General features: G+C 40.8%; 1 protein-coding gene across 6 annotated transcripts in view; it reads left to right on the top strand.

Moving 5' to 3' along the window:
* Window positions 1–15995, top strand: part of POC1A (POC1 centriolar protein A) — a 122474-nt gene that overhangs the window by 42759 nt on the left and 63720 nt on the right. For all 6 annotated transcript variants that reach the window (XM_030205889.1, XM_030205886.1, XM_030205888.1 and 3 more), the window contains 2 exons: window positions 3223–3402; window positions 14193–14300. In XM_030205889.1, the coding sequence (XP_030061749.1) occupies window positions 3223–3402; window positions 14193–14300 (288 nt within the window). The remainder of the gene's footprint in view (window positions 1–3222; window positions 3403–14192; window positions 14301–15995) is intronic.

The raw sequence follows: 15995 nt of genomic DNA, 5'->3' as shown, positions 1-15995 counted from the left end.
GCGTTTCTTCAGGAGGGTGTACAGAAATCACTACTACTAGTACTACTACTATTAAACATTTCTATAGTGCTACTAGACTTACGCAGCGCTGTACAAATCACTCTCGTTGAGTTCTCTTAAGGTTCAGGTGTCAGCTCTGGCATGCTTTAGAGGCCGGCTTCAGGGGGCGTCAGTCGCCTCCCACCCGGGTGTGGTTCATTTTTTGAGGGGCGTAAATCAGTTGCATCCTCCACAAGTGCCGGTTCTGCCGTCCTGGAACTTTAATCTAGTTCTCAAAGTGCTTCAGCGTCCTCCTTTCGAACCCTTATCAGGGATTACAGTTAAGGATCTTACCTTGAAGGCGATTTTCCTAGTAGCCATTACTTCGGCTCGGAGAATTTCAGATTTGCAGGCTCTTTTTTGCAAAGACCCCTTCCTGCGTATTATGGAGGCGGGGGTATCGATTAGGACAGTTTCTTCATTTTTGCCCAAGGTGGTTTCTTGTTTCCATTTGGGGCAGTCTCTGCATTTGCCGACTTTTCGCCGGGAAGATTACCCCGAGCAATTCCGGGCTCTTCGCTGCCTCAACGTGATACGGACTCTTCTCAGGTATTTAGAGGTGATGAATGAATTTCGTCTTTCTGACCATCTCTTCGTCCTTTTTGGAGGCAGTAAGAAGAGTCATATGGCTTCCAAGGCCACGATAGCCCGTTGGGTGTGGGGGGCCATCACTTTGGCCTACGTGGCATTGGGTAAGCAAGCCCCTGCGCAAATTCGTGCTCATTCTACGCGAGCTCAGACTTCCTCCTATGTAGAGTCCAGTTTGGTTTCTCTGGAAGATATCTGCAGAGCCGCTACATGGACTTCGGTCCATATGTTCACGCGTCATTATTGGGTGGATGTGGCAGCTCGGCAGGATGCAGTGTTTGGCTCGTCGGTGATTTCTGCCGGGTTAGGAGTGTCTCACCCTGAGGACTGCTTGGGTACATCCCACAAGTCTCTGGATTGATCTGTGTGACGCTATAGAAGGAAAAATTAATTCTTACCTGATAATTTTCTTTGCATTAGTCCCAACAGATCAATCCAGAGGGCGCCCCCCCCCCCCCCCCCCCCCAGGATTTACTGTCTGTGGTTTTTTCTGTTGGTTAGTTTTTTCAGGTTTCATTCTGAATGTTCCTTCGTTTGATTAAATAAAAACAAATAAATTTGGAAGTGGTAGAAGTATGTTGGGCATTTGGTCTGACAATGTCAGGAGAGTTTTCTATTGTTTCCATTCCACTGCTTTGGTATCGTTCATATTGAGGTTTACTTGGCTGCATAGGTCCACATATAGCAAACCTTGGAGGTTCTCGCTATCTCCACCTGCTGGTAGAGGGACACAACCCTCAAGTCTCTGGATTGATCTGTTGGGACTAATGGAAAGAAAATTATCAGGTAAGAATTAATTTTTCCTTATTCAGTGTCTAATTGGCACTTCTTGGCTTGTCCCTCGTATTCATAGAAAGGAGTATCTCTTAAACCTTTATCAGATGGGGATGTGGTAGAACTAGAGGTCATGAGGTTGCATAGTGGAATACTTATGTCAGAAAATATTTTTTCCATAATTTCCCAAAGATTAATCCAGAGACTTCTGGCCTATGTCCCTCCGCCAGCAGGTGGAGATTGAGAACTTCAGAGGTTTACTATATGTGGTCATGTGCAGCCACCTTAACCTTTAGTATTCTAACTGGCAGGTGGAGGGTCATAATGGTGCAGCTCTGGATTGATCAGGCTCCTGGCCTGTCACCCAGGTCGAGTTGAGCCTTTCTTGGGGTTGAGGTCTCTCTGCCTTGGAGAAAGGTACATCTGGTGCTGTCAGGTTCCCCCCTTTCCTCCCCCCACCCCTCCCCCCACCGGCTCCCCTGTGATTTCCTGAGTTGTGTGCCCTGACGTCTGACTCCAGCTTCTCTCTCCTACCTCCACACACACAAAAAAAGGAAGAAGTGGTAAGCCTTGCTTTGCAGCCCTTTAAAAAGAAAAAAAAGAAAAACAAACAACAAACCAGAGAATTGGCATGCGGCTGTGGTAGCGTGTGGGGGGTAGGTAGTAGACAGTTCTCTGTAGGTTTTCTATGGCGACACCCTCTGAGATCACTATGCGCAGTTCCTGGTGTGGGAGCTGGAGAGCAGCGTTGGGGTCCTGTTCCTCATGTGCATGGGAAGCTGCAAAACTCTTTGTGCTCAGAAGTGTCGGAGGCAGTTTTGGTGGGCGCCTTCAGCCTTTCTTCTTCGCACCCTCCTGCGAACGCCATTTTTTTCTCTCTTCCTCTACTTGCGGCTTCTGTGTCACCATTGGGGTATATTCAGCTGGAGCCAGTTCGTGCCTTGGGACCACCTGATTTTGGCGTGCTGGGGGATGCTGACAGGGGCTTGGAGGTGGTTGATGCCCGCTTCTCCCCAGAATTTGTGCTGTTAACGTACAAAGCTTTTTTGCTGAAAATGCCGGGAGGGCAGGTGAATGGACAAACAGATTGACCCTCCATATTAAACAGTCTTGCTTTCTACAAAACATATCTAAAAACAGAATAAAGAAAGAAGGAGTCGGTCACAATTTTTCATTACTTTAGAAAATTATCTTAAATTTGTACATGCAACCACTATACAAAATACTGTTTTTTTCTTTTGGGATCATGAGTAACACTATCCAGTACTGGCAGCTTTAGACTTCAGTGGGCTGGCAAAATAACATGCATTGAATGCCATTTATACTATTATGATGTCTGCTGGGAAGATGCTGTCATGCCTATGGAAAGGGCTTTGATGTTTGCTCTCAATTTTTTACACTATAAAGATGAAATAGCACACGATATATGTAGATTAACGTTTGTAATAAACTTTCATTCCATTACATAGCTTCCCACTATTCCAGAACCTGTGGAGTAGTTGTTTCCATCAACCAGCAGGTGGAGATAGAGAACTGAAAACCTGAGCAAACTTGTTAACCTAATATTAAGCAAACATGTCTGGACAACTTGTAGAGAACAAGAGATATACAGGAAGCACCATGCAGTGACAGTTGTTGTCACCCATTACTTTAGGGGGAGGGGTGGTATCTATTTGTTAAAAATGTGGGTAATATGATAATGTTTTTGTGGTCGATTACAAGTCTTCCATTATGCCAAATAGGACAATGATTGCTGCAGTTATTGTGTATCTAGAATAGTCTGGAAACATATCAAAATGTATTCATTGTTTTAATTTATAGGAAGGGAGAATCTACTGTGTTTAAGGCTCACACAGGAACAGTAAGAAGTGTTAGCTTCTCCGCTGATGGTCAATCCCTAGTAACAGCCTCTGATGACAAAACCGTCAAAGTGTGGACAGTTCACAGACAGAAGTTTCTGTTTTGCCTTAGCCAGCACATAAACTGGGTTCGCTGTGCCAAGTAAGTACTGATGATTCAGCCAATATGCACCTGTGATAATATCTGCACTTAATCATTGTGTTTTGCCTATCTCTCTAAGAAATGAAAAGTATAGTTAAAGTAGGTCAGTGTACATTACAATATTTTTGAGGTTCTGTACTCTTGACTAGTGTCTATAGCCACCTGATCGCATTTTGAAATGTCACATAGGTCAACTTTCTAAAGAAAGAGAATTTTGAAATCTTGGTGAAGTCAGTGCACATTGTGATGTCATTGAGTAAAGAAGGAAACTAGATGACATGAAACAGTTGTATATCTCCTTGCCTTTTGTTCTTTTACTGTACTTGGTGCTTCAGAAATATTCATTCTACATGCTGCAACTTAGTTGGTAAAGTGACTTTCTGTTCGTTGTTGAGATTTTATGTGGGCTTTAATGGGGAACAAGGGAACTATTATCTTTTCATCTCCTTTCTTAGCTCAGTGTTACAAGGAAACAAGATGTAACTTAGCATGGAGGCAGCGGATGTACTGGACTCCCTTTTCTATGAACTGTTCATGCCTCTTCAGCAGTATTTCCAGCTCTGGTAGTAGTAGCAACCCACTTAGACAAACAAAGGCTCTTGGTTTTCCATATTTGAAAAATCTACATGAAGGACAAGACTGTAGTTTTTTTTTAATCAGTCCCTAGGCTTCTTCATAAATTTTGACAAGTCAATCCTTCTGTCTACAAAGAAGATTTTCTTTTATAGGAGCATTTATATGGAAGGAACAAAAGCCTTTTTTCTGCAAGATGGGCTATAAAGTTCAGTATTCCTCATCAGTCATGGCCAGAACCTTGCTAGGCCACATTGTCCCCATTGTCTTTGTACCTCTGTCCTGGTGCCATTGAATGATGATACCCACTAGTGTGTACCTGAGTAATCCTGCTGTCTGTGGAGAACACTTATTACAGATACTGAACACTTATTACAGATACCGTTTATACTCAAATATAAGCCAAGGTACCTCCCCTTCCCCCCCCCCAAAAAAAGGGGGAGATGGTTGACTCAAATACAAGCCGAGAATAGAAATTTGGCTCATCACAATCTCCCAGTCTATAAAGACTATCAAGACTACACATCCTTCCCATAATTTTTAAAAAAATATTTATTATATTTCAATTACTTAACAAGAATACACTTGTTATGAAATACAGCCAATAAATCATTTTATAAGTACTCAAATTATGAACAACCCAATACTAAAGGAAGAACAAAAATCAGTAGAAGAAAGGGAAAAAAAAAAGAATATTGTATTGAGTATAAAACATCTTTTCTACTTCCTCAGACCACTATTCAACAGGAGGGCGCTAATGAATAGAGACGTTTTTGTAACATATAACATTCCAAACTTGGCTAAGTAAGACTCCTATCAGTTATATTAGATGTTATTACACTTGTTTCATATCTAGGAATGATTTAAGCTGTTCTGCTGAATAAAATATATATTTTGTCATACCAATTTTAACTATACACTTGCATGGATAAGCTAAAAAGAAGGAGCCACCCATTTCTATAGTTCTTTTCTTCATAGCTAAGAAAGCTTTTCTTTTCGGCTGTGTCTGTTTTGTAATGTCTGGAAATATCCATACTTTTTCACCTCCAAAGATGACATTAGCATTTTTAAAGTAAAGCCTCATAACCGAGTTAAGGTCTTGTTCAAAAACAAATGACACTATTCAAAGTTGTTCTTTTTGTAGATTCGTCCAAAGATTGTTCCAACAGTTTAGATACATTACTCAAATCAACAGCTGTTTTTTTTGCACATCTCCAGTCTTTCCTTCCTCTTTCCTTGGATTAGCAATATAATATATTTTATTTATAGGAGGCATAGTTTCCAGAGGTATTTTCAAAGATTCATTTAGGTATCTTTTAAATAATTGTAAGGGGGAATTCCCAAGAAGTCTGTGGAAATTCAAGAGGCGTGAATTTAATCGTCGATTAAAGTTTTCTATCTGTTCGATTCTCCAACGTAAGTCAATATTGTCTTTTACCATTGTAGTTTTTAACTCATGTAATTGTTTAACTTCTTTTTGAATTTCAACAACTTTTGATGCAAGATCTGATTTAACTGAATCTACAGTAGATTTTAACTCATCAAACTTTTGATTCAAAGTAATAACTTCACCTGAAGATTTTTGAAGCATCTGGTCCATTTTATTCAGCTTTTGCCAAATCATCTCCAAGAATCCCTCCGGTACTTTCTCCGAGGTTTTAACCTCGAATCTCGGCGTCTTTTGCAACAGCTCTGGATCCCCACTCGACAACTGTTCTTCCGGCAGTTTCTTGAGTTGTCTCGAGAGCTGAAGCCGTCGCCGGACACGGAGGCAACAATAGAGTTGGTGGAGATAGAGATTGAGAAACTTCCTCTCCCAGTGAGGGCTCACCTTCTCCGATCCTCCCCACTATGGGATCCGTCTCGCTCAACGTTTGGGAGATGGAGGTAAGGAAATGTTCTATGCTTAGCTGAATAGGCGAGGATGTTGTGAAAGGAGGGGGCACTGATCTCACCATCCCCTTTCGTTTTGTATGCAGCATAGTGTCGAGGAAACTTTTGCCCCAGCTTCGCAAGAGCGTTTCACTGACCAACCGTTTACGCCGCCATCTTGACACGCCCATATATTTTTTTTAATTTTGCAATTTAGAATGTAAGAACATTACAATGGAAATAGATAAAAGCAATCAGTTATTTGTGTTTAATTTTGCTTGTTTCTCTCGTAGTCCAGGGGGATCACGCACTGAAGCAGAATTACCAAAGTTCAAAATTACCAGTACTCAAAAGAAATAAAGAGCAAAGATGGCACATCAGTTTTAAATTCTTTTTAACTCCATCTTTGTCTTGTTTTTTGCATAAATATTTCATTCAAAAATGCAGTACATTAAGGAGGGCACAACAGAGTTGTCATTGTTGATACAAGAAAAGGCTCCCATATTCTAGCCAAAATCACATACGGGCAGCTAACAATCCATTAATGAACATACCTATATCTCAGCTTTTTATTCGCTGTCAGCATGCCAAGTAGCCCTCCTGGAGCATACTTGAGAATACTGATACATTTTGGATGCACAAGTTTTTTTTATTTCTACTGCTAATTTCAGTAATGACAGACTTCTCAACAGAACTAATTTTCTTCTATATTATATTTGAACTAGAGAATGACATGGGGACAGGGACCTATGGTAACTAGTACAGAGCCCGTGGCGATAGAGCCTGAGGGGACGGGGACAGATCCCACAGGGCAGGGATGGGGACAAAATCCCCTGGGGATGGGGACATGTCATTTTCTACTTTGAAGCCTGTTAATGAACTGGACTGCTATTTATGCTTGAGTGATGCAGACCATGATATTTTGATTTTTTTGAAAAACAAGCAAACATGCTGGCCACAACTAGCAAAATTTGCATGGGGGATCCTGTACATTCCTGCTACCAGCACATCTTCTGAGAAGGCATCTTCTGTTGCAGGAAGGACTGTGGAACACAGAAGTGCTAGACTGAATCCTAAGATTATTGATGACTTGTTATTCATCCACAGATGTTTTAATCATAACAGTGCTTCATAGGGCATATTTCCTCCCTGCAAAGGCTTACAGAATGGGTTGCATTTTATACCCCAGGACATTTAATATGGTGGTGAATGCATGTAGCGCTTGGCTGATCTTTATATGCCCTCCCCCACCAGGGAACCTATCAGTTCTTCATCCTAGATTCCCCTGAAGAGGTCAAGTGTGTCAGGAGTGGAGGAGTGGCCTAGTGGTTAGGGTGGTGGACTCTGGTCCTGGGGAACTGAGGAACTGAGTTCAATTCCCACTTCAAGCACAGGCAGCTCCTTGTGACTCTGGGCAAGACACTTAACCCTCCATTGCCCCATGTAAGCCGCATTGAGCCTGCCATTAGTGGGAAAGTGCGGGGTACAAATGTAACAAAAAATAAAAGTGAAATAAAGCACATACACAATATATATATATATATATATATAATATAAGCATCTGCCTTTGCTTATTTATACATACATACATACATATATATATATATATATATATATATATATATATATATATATATATATATGTATGTATGTATGTATGTATAAATAAGCAAAGGCAGATGCGGAGCAAATTCCTAAGTCTCCTGAACCGCAGAGATTCTACAGCAGGACTGGCTCAGAGATACACTTCAACCCTCCTTCTTTTTATTGGTAAGCAATCAAAACCACATCATCATTAGATTCAGGAAAAAATCACGTGTTATCAGCATCATATGGAAAACATTACTCATTAATCATTACCTTTCAGAATGTCAGCAGTTGTCTATCCAGCATATTAGTAACAAATCTGACCACCCCGTATATTTTTATCTTTCTAATTCACGTCACGTGTCTGGTCAGGTCACTTAATGTTGACAAAACTATGATTTTCCAAAAGCAAGCTATAATTCATGGACACAGCCTAGTTCCGTGTTCTTTATCATTCTGCTAGGCTCAGCTGTTGTTTTAGAAATGTGTTATGTCTAGCATCTATTTCGTTATTGCTACATTACCTCAATTCCCCGTAAATTATTATTATTATTTTAGTTGCTGTAAGCAGAAGCTGCAAGCTTTTTGTCTCCCCTGATTTAATTGTTACATTAAATTCCTGGGCAGCTCCTCATAATCATTTTCAACCCAGACCCGGGGGTCTCTCTCCTCGGACAGATTTTCCAGACCATCAGTGGATTAGGATTCCTTGGGGTAGAGGTCATCTATTGTTGGGGTTGTAAGGGTAGAGGGTGGTGGTGGTGGTGGGGGGGGTTATTATAGTTGCTCATTGTTATTATTGTTTGTATTTGTGATTTATAAACAGTTGCACAGTATTTTCCTCTTTGTACTTGAATACAAATATTTAAATATAAAATCATAAGTATTTGAGGCTTCTGCAGATGAGGACAGAGCCCACGGGGATGGGACGGGGTGGGAATAGAGACGGAGCCCTCAGAGACATAACCTGTGGGGATGTGATGTGGACAGACTTTGTCCCCATGTCATTCTCTAATTTGAACCTCCCACCACCCCAGATGACAGCCATGTCTCTCTCTCCTTAGTCACCACCCCCACCCTGGCTCAGCTTTTAGTTATTGCACTTCAGTGGCAGCGTGCAGGTGGTACCGTAAGAAGAAACGCTGGTCACTGCGGGGGGAGGGGAGAGAAAGACATGCTATTCGCTACAATGATGGAGTGACTGGAGGCACCTGCTTTTCACATTCTCACTGGAATGGAGCTACCTGGTAAACTTATTAGACCTCTTCCTGCACTGCCTGAGTAGTGGTAAGACGGTCACCGCAGGGAGAGGGGGAAGAGAAAGACAATGCCAGTTACTGAGAGGGGAGGGAGGAAGGACAGAAATGTGCGCCGACTGTACTATAAGCCAAGATCCCAATTTTTGAGCCTTTAAGGCCCAAAAATCTCAGTTTATAGTCAAGTATAATATATGATATGCAACTTTTTTTTTTTTTGCTTGTAAAACAACAAATAGCTCCTAGCACTTGTGCTAGGATTTAATTTTCACACCATCTCAAGTTCCCTTTCTTGGCTCTTCAGCTTTCACAGGCTAATACCAATAGGCCTGATTAATTCACTCAGGTGCCTATTAGGTGCTCTTTTGAAAGCCAAGAAAATGGTTCTGCCCGATCTGCCTCTGCCAAAGCATCTCACCCTCCTGCCTATTGTGCCAGTTGCCTTTTCTGCATTAAACACTTGTGCACCTCTGATCTCTTCTTGTTGGCCCTCTCAGTCCTTTCTAAATTGACTGATTGCTGCAAGTTCCTGTTGTATATTGCTATGCTTGACGTTCACTAGCAAACTTCTTAACTGTTGCAGATGGAGGTAATGGCTTTCATTGTATCTGGCTGACATATCGCTGTTGCTTGATTCAGTTAGAGCTGCTTATCTTACCATTTTTCAGCCCACCATCCCATGAGTATTCACAACTTAATATCTGCTCACCAAAGTGATATTCCAGTTTAAGAAATTTAAATTTCATGTTTTCACAGAGCAAGCAGATCAAGCATCCATTTTGAGGATAACTTTGCAATGCTTCCTTCTTTGATTCCACAAAAATTTGGAGAAGGTTTCTACTTGTCCTATTAAATAATAATAAAAAATGTTGTATTCCTTTTCATTTTGCTGCACTAGTTCATACAAGCAGGTTATATCCTTTCTCGATCCAACAGATGGAATTAGAGATATTGATTTCAACCTGTGACATCACTGGTATAAAGGCTGATTGTGGCTTGCAAGCCAGCAGATGGTGTAAGGATGGGCTGGTGTGGTTAGAATACAACAGATCCTGCTTTCCAAGGCACAGTTCACAAGAGTTCAGACTGAGCTAGGAGTCACTTTTTTCCTTGGCCCGAAGCTTCTTGCAGACCCTTATCTCTGTGTCATGGCCTGATAGTGGTCCCTATGGTACTTTTCAGTTGGGGAATAGCAGGATTCCTTTCCCACCTCTACCCTATAGAAGCCAAAAAATAAAAGAAGGGAGCTTTGTGCTGGGTTTATTTCCTTAGCCTGTGCCTATTAAGAACTGTAAGAAGAATATCATAACACATAGTCTTGTATGCCGCTATGGCCTCACAGTTCTAAGCAGCTAACAAAGAAAAAAAAAATTTGGAGCAGCCCTCAGAGGAGATGCAGCCTTGGCAGGGCCTCATCTTCCCCCAGCTTTTGGGGTACTGCTCTTGTACATCCCTCTTGTCTGCACTGGTGTGGCGGGATGAAAAGGAAGGTGAAAGTTGTGTGTTTATTTTCCTTGAATTCTGCCACACTCTGTTCAGGGCCTCCGTGGAAGACTGAAGCGTGTGAGGTTTCGGACTGTGATCTATCTTCTACCAGTTCTCGAAGTATGTCAGTGTATTTTCTACTAATTCTTCAAGGTATAGGTTTTGGTTCTGCAGTGGTTTCCTTTTGGTTGCTGTGTTCAGTTCTGTCTTAGTAATTACATACTGGGGTTTGCAAGCCAGCACAAGCCCTTATAATGGTGGTGTCTCTGGTTGAAATCAGTATTTCTGCTTCCATTGCTGGTCTGGTGTGGCAAGATTTAAGGAAAGAAAATAAACGAGTATGAATAAATTTCACCTTAGAAAATACCTGAAAATTTTTTCAAATGAAAGGTTCCTTTTACAAAGGCGCACTGAAAAATGGCCTGTGGTAGTGTAGGTGCGGATTTTGGGCACGCGCATAATCATTTTTCAGCGCACCTGTAAAGAAGCCCCCCCCCCCCCCCCAAATGGATTTGCGGCAAAATCAAAATTGCTGCGCATCCATTTTGGGTCTGAGACCTTACCACCAGCCATAGACCGGTAAAGAATTTGGGCGGTAATGACCGTGCGTCAGATGCCACTTGGCATGCGTCTGCAAATAAAAATTATTTTTCAGACTCGTGTAGCGGGCACGCACCAAAAATGAAATTACTGCAAGAGCCACTCTATAGTTGGGCGGTAACTCCATTTTGGCACACGTTGGGCGCATGTAGGCGCCTACACAGCTTAGTAAAAGGGGCCCTAAATGTTGTTTAGATTTTAGATTTATATGTTATTTATAACCCGTCCTTATCCAGAGCGAGGTACAAAATACACTCATAAAACCCACACAAAAGGAAAAAACAAACTACACATAAAGGAAATAATTTAACAACAAAATATCCATAGCAAAAATACCAGCACCCTATTTAGACAGCAGGAACAAAAAAGCCACACACATCAAATGACGCTTTAACTTATGCTTAAATGTCAGCAATGTCCGGCTGGCAAACGATTCCATTCAAAGAGGCCAGCAATGGAAAAAGATCCTCTCCTTGTATCATCCAAACAAAATGAATTCATAGTAGGTACAATTAGATTTCCAGCAGTCATAGACTGCAATTGTCTCGATGAAACATAGTTCTTAATAGCATTTTTCAAGTGTACAGCAGTATCATGATATATTACTCGATGAATCATCAACAACTTGAATTTCACCCTGAATACCACCGGCAGCCAACCCAATCCAGGAGTGGAGGAGTAGCCTAGTGGTTAGTGCAGCAGACTATGATCCTGGGGAGCTGGGTTTGATTCCCACTGCAGCTCTTTTTGACTCTGGGCAAGTCACTTAACCCTCCATTGCTCAAGGTAAAAATAAGTACCTGTGTATATACTATGTAAACTGCTTTGAATGTAGTTTTAAAAACCACAGAAAGGTGGTATATCAAGTCCCATTCCAATCACTTTAAATCTGAAATGTGATCATATTTCAACAAGCAAAATTCAAAACAATTTGCAGAGATTGGATACAGGCTGCAGACAGTCCAAGATATATAATATTGCAATAGTCAGTACCAAATAGCACCATAGCTTCTACAACTCACAAAATCAATTGTAGGAAGAAGATGACGTAACCTACTTAAAAGATGCAATTTTAAAAATGAGGTGCAAATCAAGTGCTGAATCTGCGGTCCAAAATAAAACGCAGTCAGTACCCTCACAAGTCCGCACCTGAGACAAGACTTTTCACAAGTGCCCCTGACAAAAAAACAGACTCTGGTAATACCATACCAGGGTCTGCATTCAGAAATAATAATTCAGTTTTTCTGACATTCAACTTCAAACAATTATTTTCCAACTATCGTTGAACTTTCTCAAACATAATTTGCATTCATAGAACAGCATCATACACACTCCCAGTGTCTGGAAAAACAAACAAACTGTATATCATCTGCATAAATGCGGAAGGATACTCCTAATGATCTCAACAAATGAGCCAAAGGACTCGGATATTAAAGAGTATAGCAGATAAAACGGATCCCTGGGTAACACCTGTGTCAACAGAATGTAATAAAGATAATTCATTCTCTACACGCACTCTGTTTCCTCCCCTTCAAATATGATTGAAAACACAACAATACTGTTCCTTGTATACCACAAACATTAAGGTGCTTTATCAAGATCTCATGATCAATAGCATCAAATGCTGCTGATATATCCAGAAATGCGAACAGGTAGCTAACATGTTTATGCAGGCCCAAGTGTATCTTATCTAGGGCCCCTTTTACCAAGCTGTGGCAAAAGAGGGCCTGTGTTGGCGTTGGCGCGTGTTTTTGATATGTGCCAAGTCCCCCTTTTACTTGGTAAAAGGTAGGTCTTTGTTTTCTACAAGACATGGTCTTGCAGCAAATAAAGTACTTGCACGGCCGTTTCGGGGGGGGGGGGGGAGAGAATTCTTACCACACCCATTGAGGTGGCGGTAAGAACTCCCGTTCTAACCCTGCTGTAACTGGACAGCACGCGGCACTACCCAATTACTGCTAGGTACACACTGGCGCTACAAAAATTAAAATATGTTTTTAGCGCCAGATATGACGGCACACTGGGGGTGGGAACTACTGCTGGGCTGCTGCGGTAGCCTGGCAGTAGTTCCTTTTTAGCGAGCGGTAAGCCCAATGTGGGCTGCTTTGTAAAAGGGGCCCCTACTGTTGCAACCATCAAGGTTTCACTACTGTGCGCTTTTTGAAATCCATACTGATTTTCATCTAACAAGTGGTTTCACATAAATTCTTCCAGATGTACACAAACTGATTGAATTTGGCTAACACTGGTAAAGATGAAATAGGCCTATAGTTAGCCAAATAATGTAGACCCACTTTATGATCACCATAGGGCGCATAGTTGACACCTTTTGGTCTTCTGTAACAAACCCACAATATAAAAAAAAAACAATTCACAATTTCAACTAACAATGGCACCAGTATTGATCCTTAGGTGTTTTTTTGTTGTTGTTGTTTTTAACAACATTGGTAAACACACATCTCCCACTGACCCTGTTGGTTGACATTTTTTGAGGCCATATAACAGATCTTTTTCTTGTACAGGTAAGAAATCCTCCCATTTATCATCCTGAGTGCAGATTTATCTCTGTAGATCTTTAACACCAGAGAAAGAAACTACACTATTTCAACTTTCTGAATAAAATAATTTGCATTCTCTTCTGGCAGAAAAGGAGAAGTAACAACACAGTAACTGCATCCTGTGTGGCATTTTTTTGTAATATTTATATATGATTTCTTTGGAGGCCTCTTAAAGTTAAAATCCTGACCTGCCCCATCCAGACTCTGCCAGCCCTCATCACTACCTAAATGATGATTTTTCTGCATCAGTCAGTATATATGGCATTGGAGCCTAAAAGTTCAGCATACAAATGTAACAAATAAATAAAATACTACAGTGCCTCTTTCACAACTGTTAGGCTTTTCACCACTACCTCCCTTATTTGTCCGTCTTACTTTGGGTCACTGTTTTAGTTTCCAATAAAGACAATTTTGAACACCAGCTGTGAGAGGTTCCATTGCTCTACTCTTTTCTTGTTTGGTGCCTTCCTTCCAGTGGAGCATTTTGCCTTCTGTTTGTGACTGTTTTGACCATCCTACTTATATGCCAGACTTTGTTACAGTAACATTTCTGTAACAAAGAAAGGCAGAGAAACACTTCTCCATCAGAACTCTAAAGTCTACTTTCAGGCTGATCCTTGGTATGCTGTTCTTCTGGGACTGCTGTATCTGTAAGCAAGTCTGGTGCCCAGAAGTCCTGGGACTGAACCCAGGTTTTCAGTATAGTAGTAAATGCTTTTCAGTGTGCCATCAGAAAGGCTTCTAGTGTATTTGTTTTTATAGCTACACATTGTAAGGTTCATTGTGAAACTGTGGACTAACAGTAAATCAAATGACCTATATACTTTGATTCTGATTGTATCTTCTCCATGTCATTTAGATTCTCCCCTGATGGAAGACTAATAGTGTCTGCCAGTGATGATAAAACTATCAAGATTTGGGATAAAACAAGCAGGGAATGTATACATTCTTTCTATGAGCATGGAGGGTAAGTATAGTCTATAAAGGGCCTCTTTTAATAAACTGCCCTAGTGATTCCCGGTGTGGCAAATGAGAGGAAGCCCATGGAAATTGAATGGACTTCCTCTCATTTGCTGCACAGGAATTGCTAGCATGGTATAATAAAAAAAAAAGACCCAAAGAGATTTAAAACAAACAAACTTACAGTCTTTTGATCTATTTTATGAATTTTGAATAGGTTATTAAGGTAATACATATGGGGGGGGGGGGGGGGTGTTTGTGTGTTGTACAATTTCGAACCTCCAGGCCAAGGGTCATTTATCAGACATGAAAATGTTTCAGAAAGTTTTCACAGTTAATCACTTTTGTGAGATTTGTTTACCTGTAATGGGGATTCTTGATGGGCAGCTGGGGTATAGAGCCACCCTATTTATTCAATTTGATATTTACACTGTCCTCCTGATAGCACCTAAAATGGGTTACAAAATCATATATATAATAAAAGCAACAAAACAAATATCAATTCAAGCAAGTTAAAGTAAACATAATAAAATCATGTAAAACAAGTATATCATAAACATAATAAAATAGCATAATACAGAAATACCCCACAAAAAGTTAAAACCCATAAATGCCTCCATCAAATAGGTCAAAATTTAACTTTGTTGGGGTAAATATCACAGTGGGATCATCAGCTTTTAAAAGAAAGGCTGCTTATATCACCTCCCAAATTAGTACTCGCCAACCACCCATAATTTAGAGGGAGATAAAAGACTATGAGGGCCAGCATATGAGAGAGGCAATTCTTTCATTTCTTAGCAAGATCAAATACAAATGCTAGTTTCTCATGGGAGGATAGAACTGCTGCATTCCCATGCTCTCTGTATCTATCACTCCCAAGTACAGAACTGAGACAACTGTTTTTATACACTTGTGTTTCACATTACTTCAGCACTTATTTTTCCTGAGAGATAATTCTGTTTTCTGTTCACATCTATCCCCACGTAACTAAATCACACATTCTTCTGTTCATCCTTAATTGCACCTTTCCCAGGCCAGTTTGCACGTAGGAATGTCTTATCAGATCATAAGTTCCTGGGCCTCACAATTTATAGCCTTTGCCCTTTGACTCTGCTCTAGGGTGCACAGCTAAGTTTATTATAATGTTTACTTAGGTGCCAGCAGATTATGAGCTCTGATTCAGTAAAGAGGTCAACTAAGACACACTCAAATACTTAGGCCTATCATCCCATATGTTCTGTTAAGCCTTAGCTCTTACAAGCTTTAACCATGGTTCATATTTCATAGTTCATAACTGTACCCATAATATACAGATCATAGCTCTAATAATAACAATCGCTGGGATTTATTGTTGTTCCATCAAATGGGTGACCCCATCCCTGATGGCTCCCTTGTAGATACAGCTCAGTCATTGGATTGCAGACCGCATTAAATTACTGTTATATGTTGGCTGGATTCCTATCCCCAGGTTATACTGGTATCCATCTGCTTTGAGCTATATCAGTAACTATCACCAACCTCAGACTGGCCTCCATAATAAATATCTGCAATATGACAACTTGAATCATCTGTCCATATCATACCAAGCAGTCTGCCTCATTTCTTCCTCTCACCAGGAGAGTGTACTTAGACAATCTCTTTCTTCAGAACCTCTTTGCATAATAGACTTTTCTGGCCTTTGGCCACATAAAACCTTATGCTT

The sequence above is a fragment of the Microcaecilia unicolor genome, chromosome 6 (genome assembly GCF_901765095.1).
Source record: "Microcaecilia unicolor chromosome 6, aMicUni1.1, whole genome shotgun sequence".
Lineage (NCBI taxonomy): Eukaryota > Metazoa > Chordata > Amphibia > Gymnophiona > Siphonopidae > Microcaecilia > Microcaecilia unicolor.
Note: the sequence above shows the minus strand (reverse complement) of the source record. Positions and strands in the feature narration are given on the sequence as shown.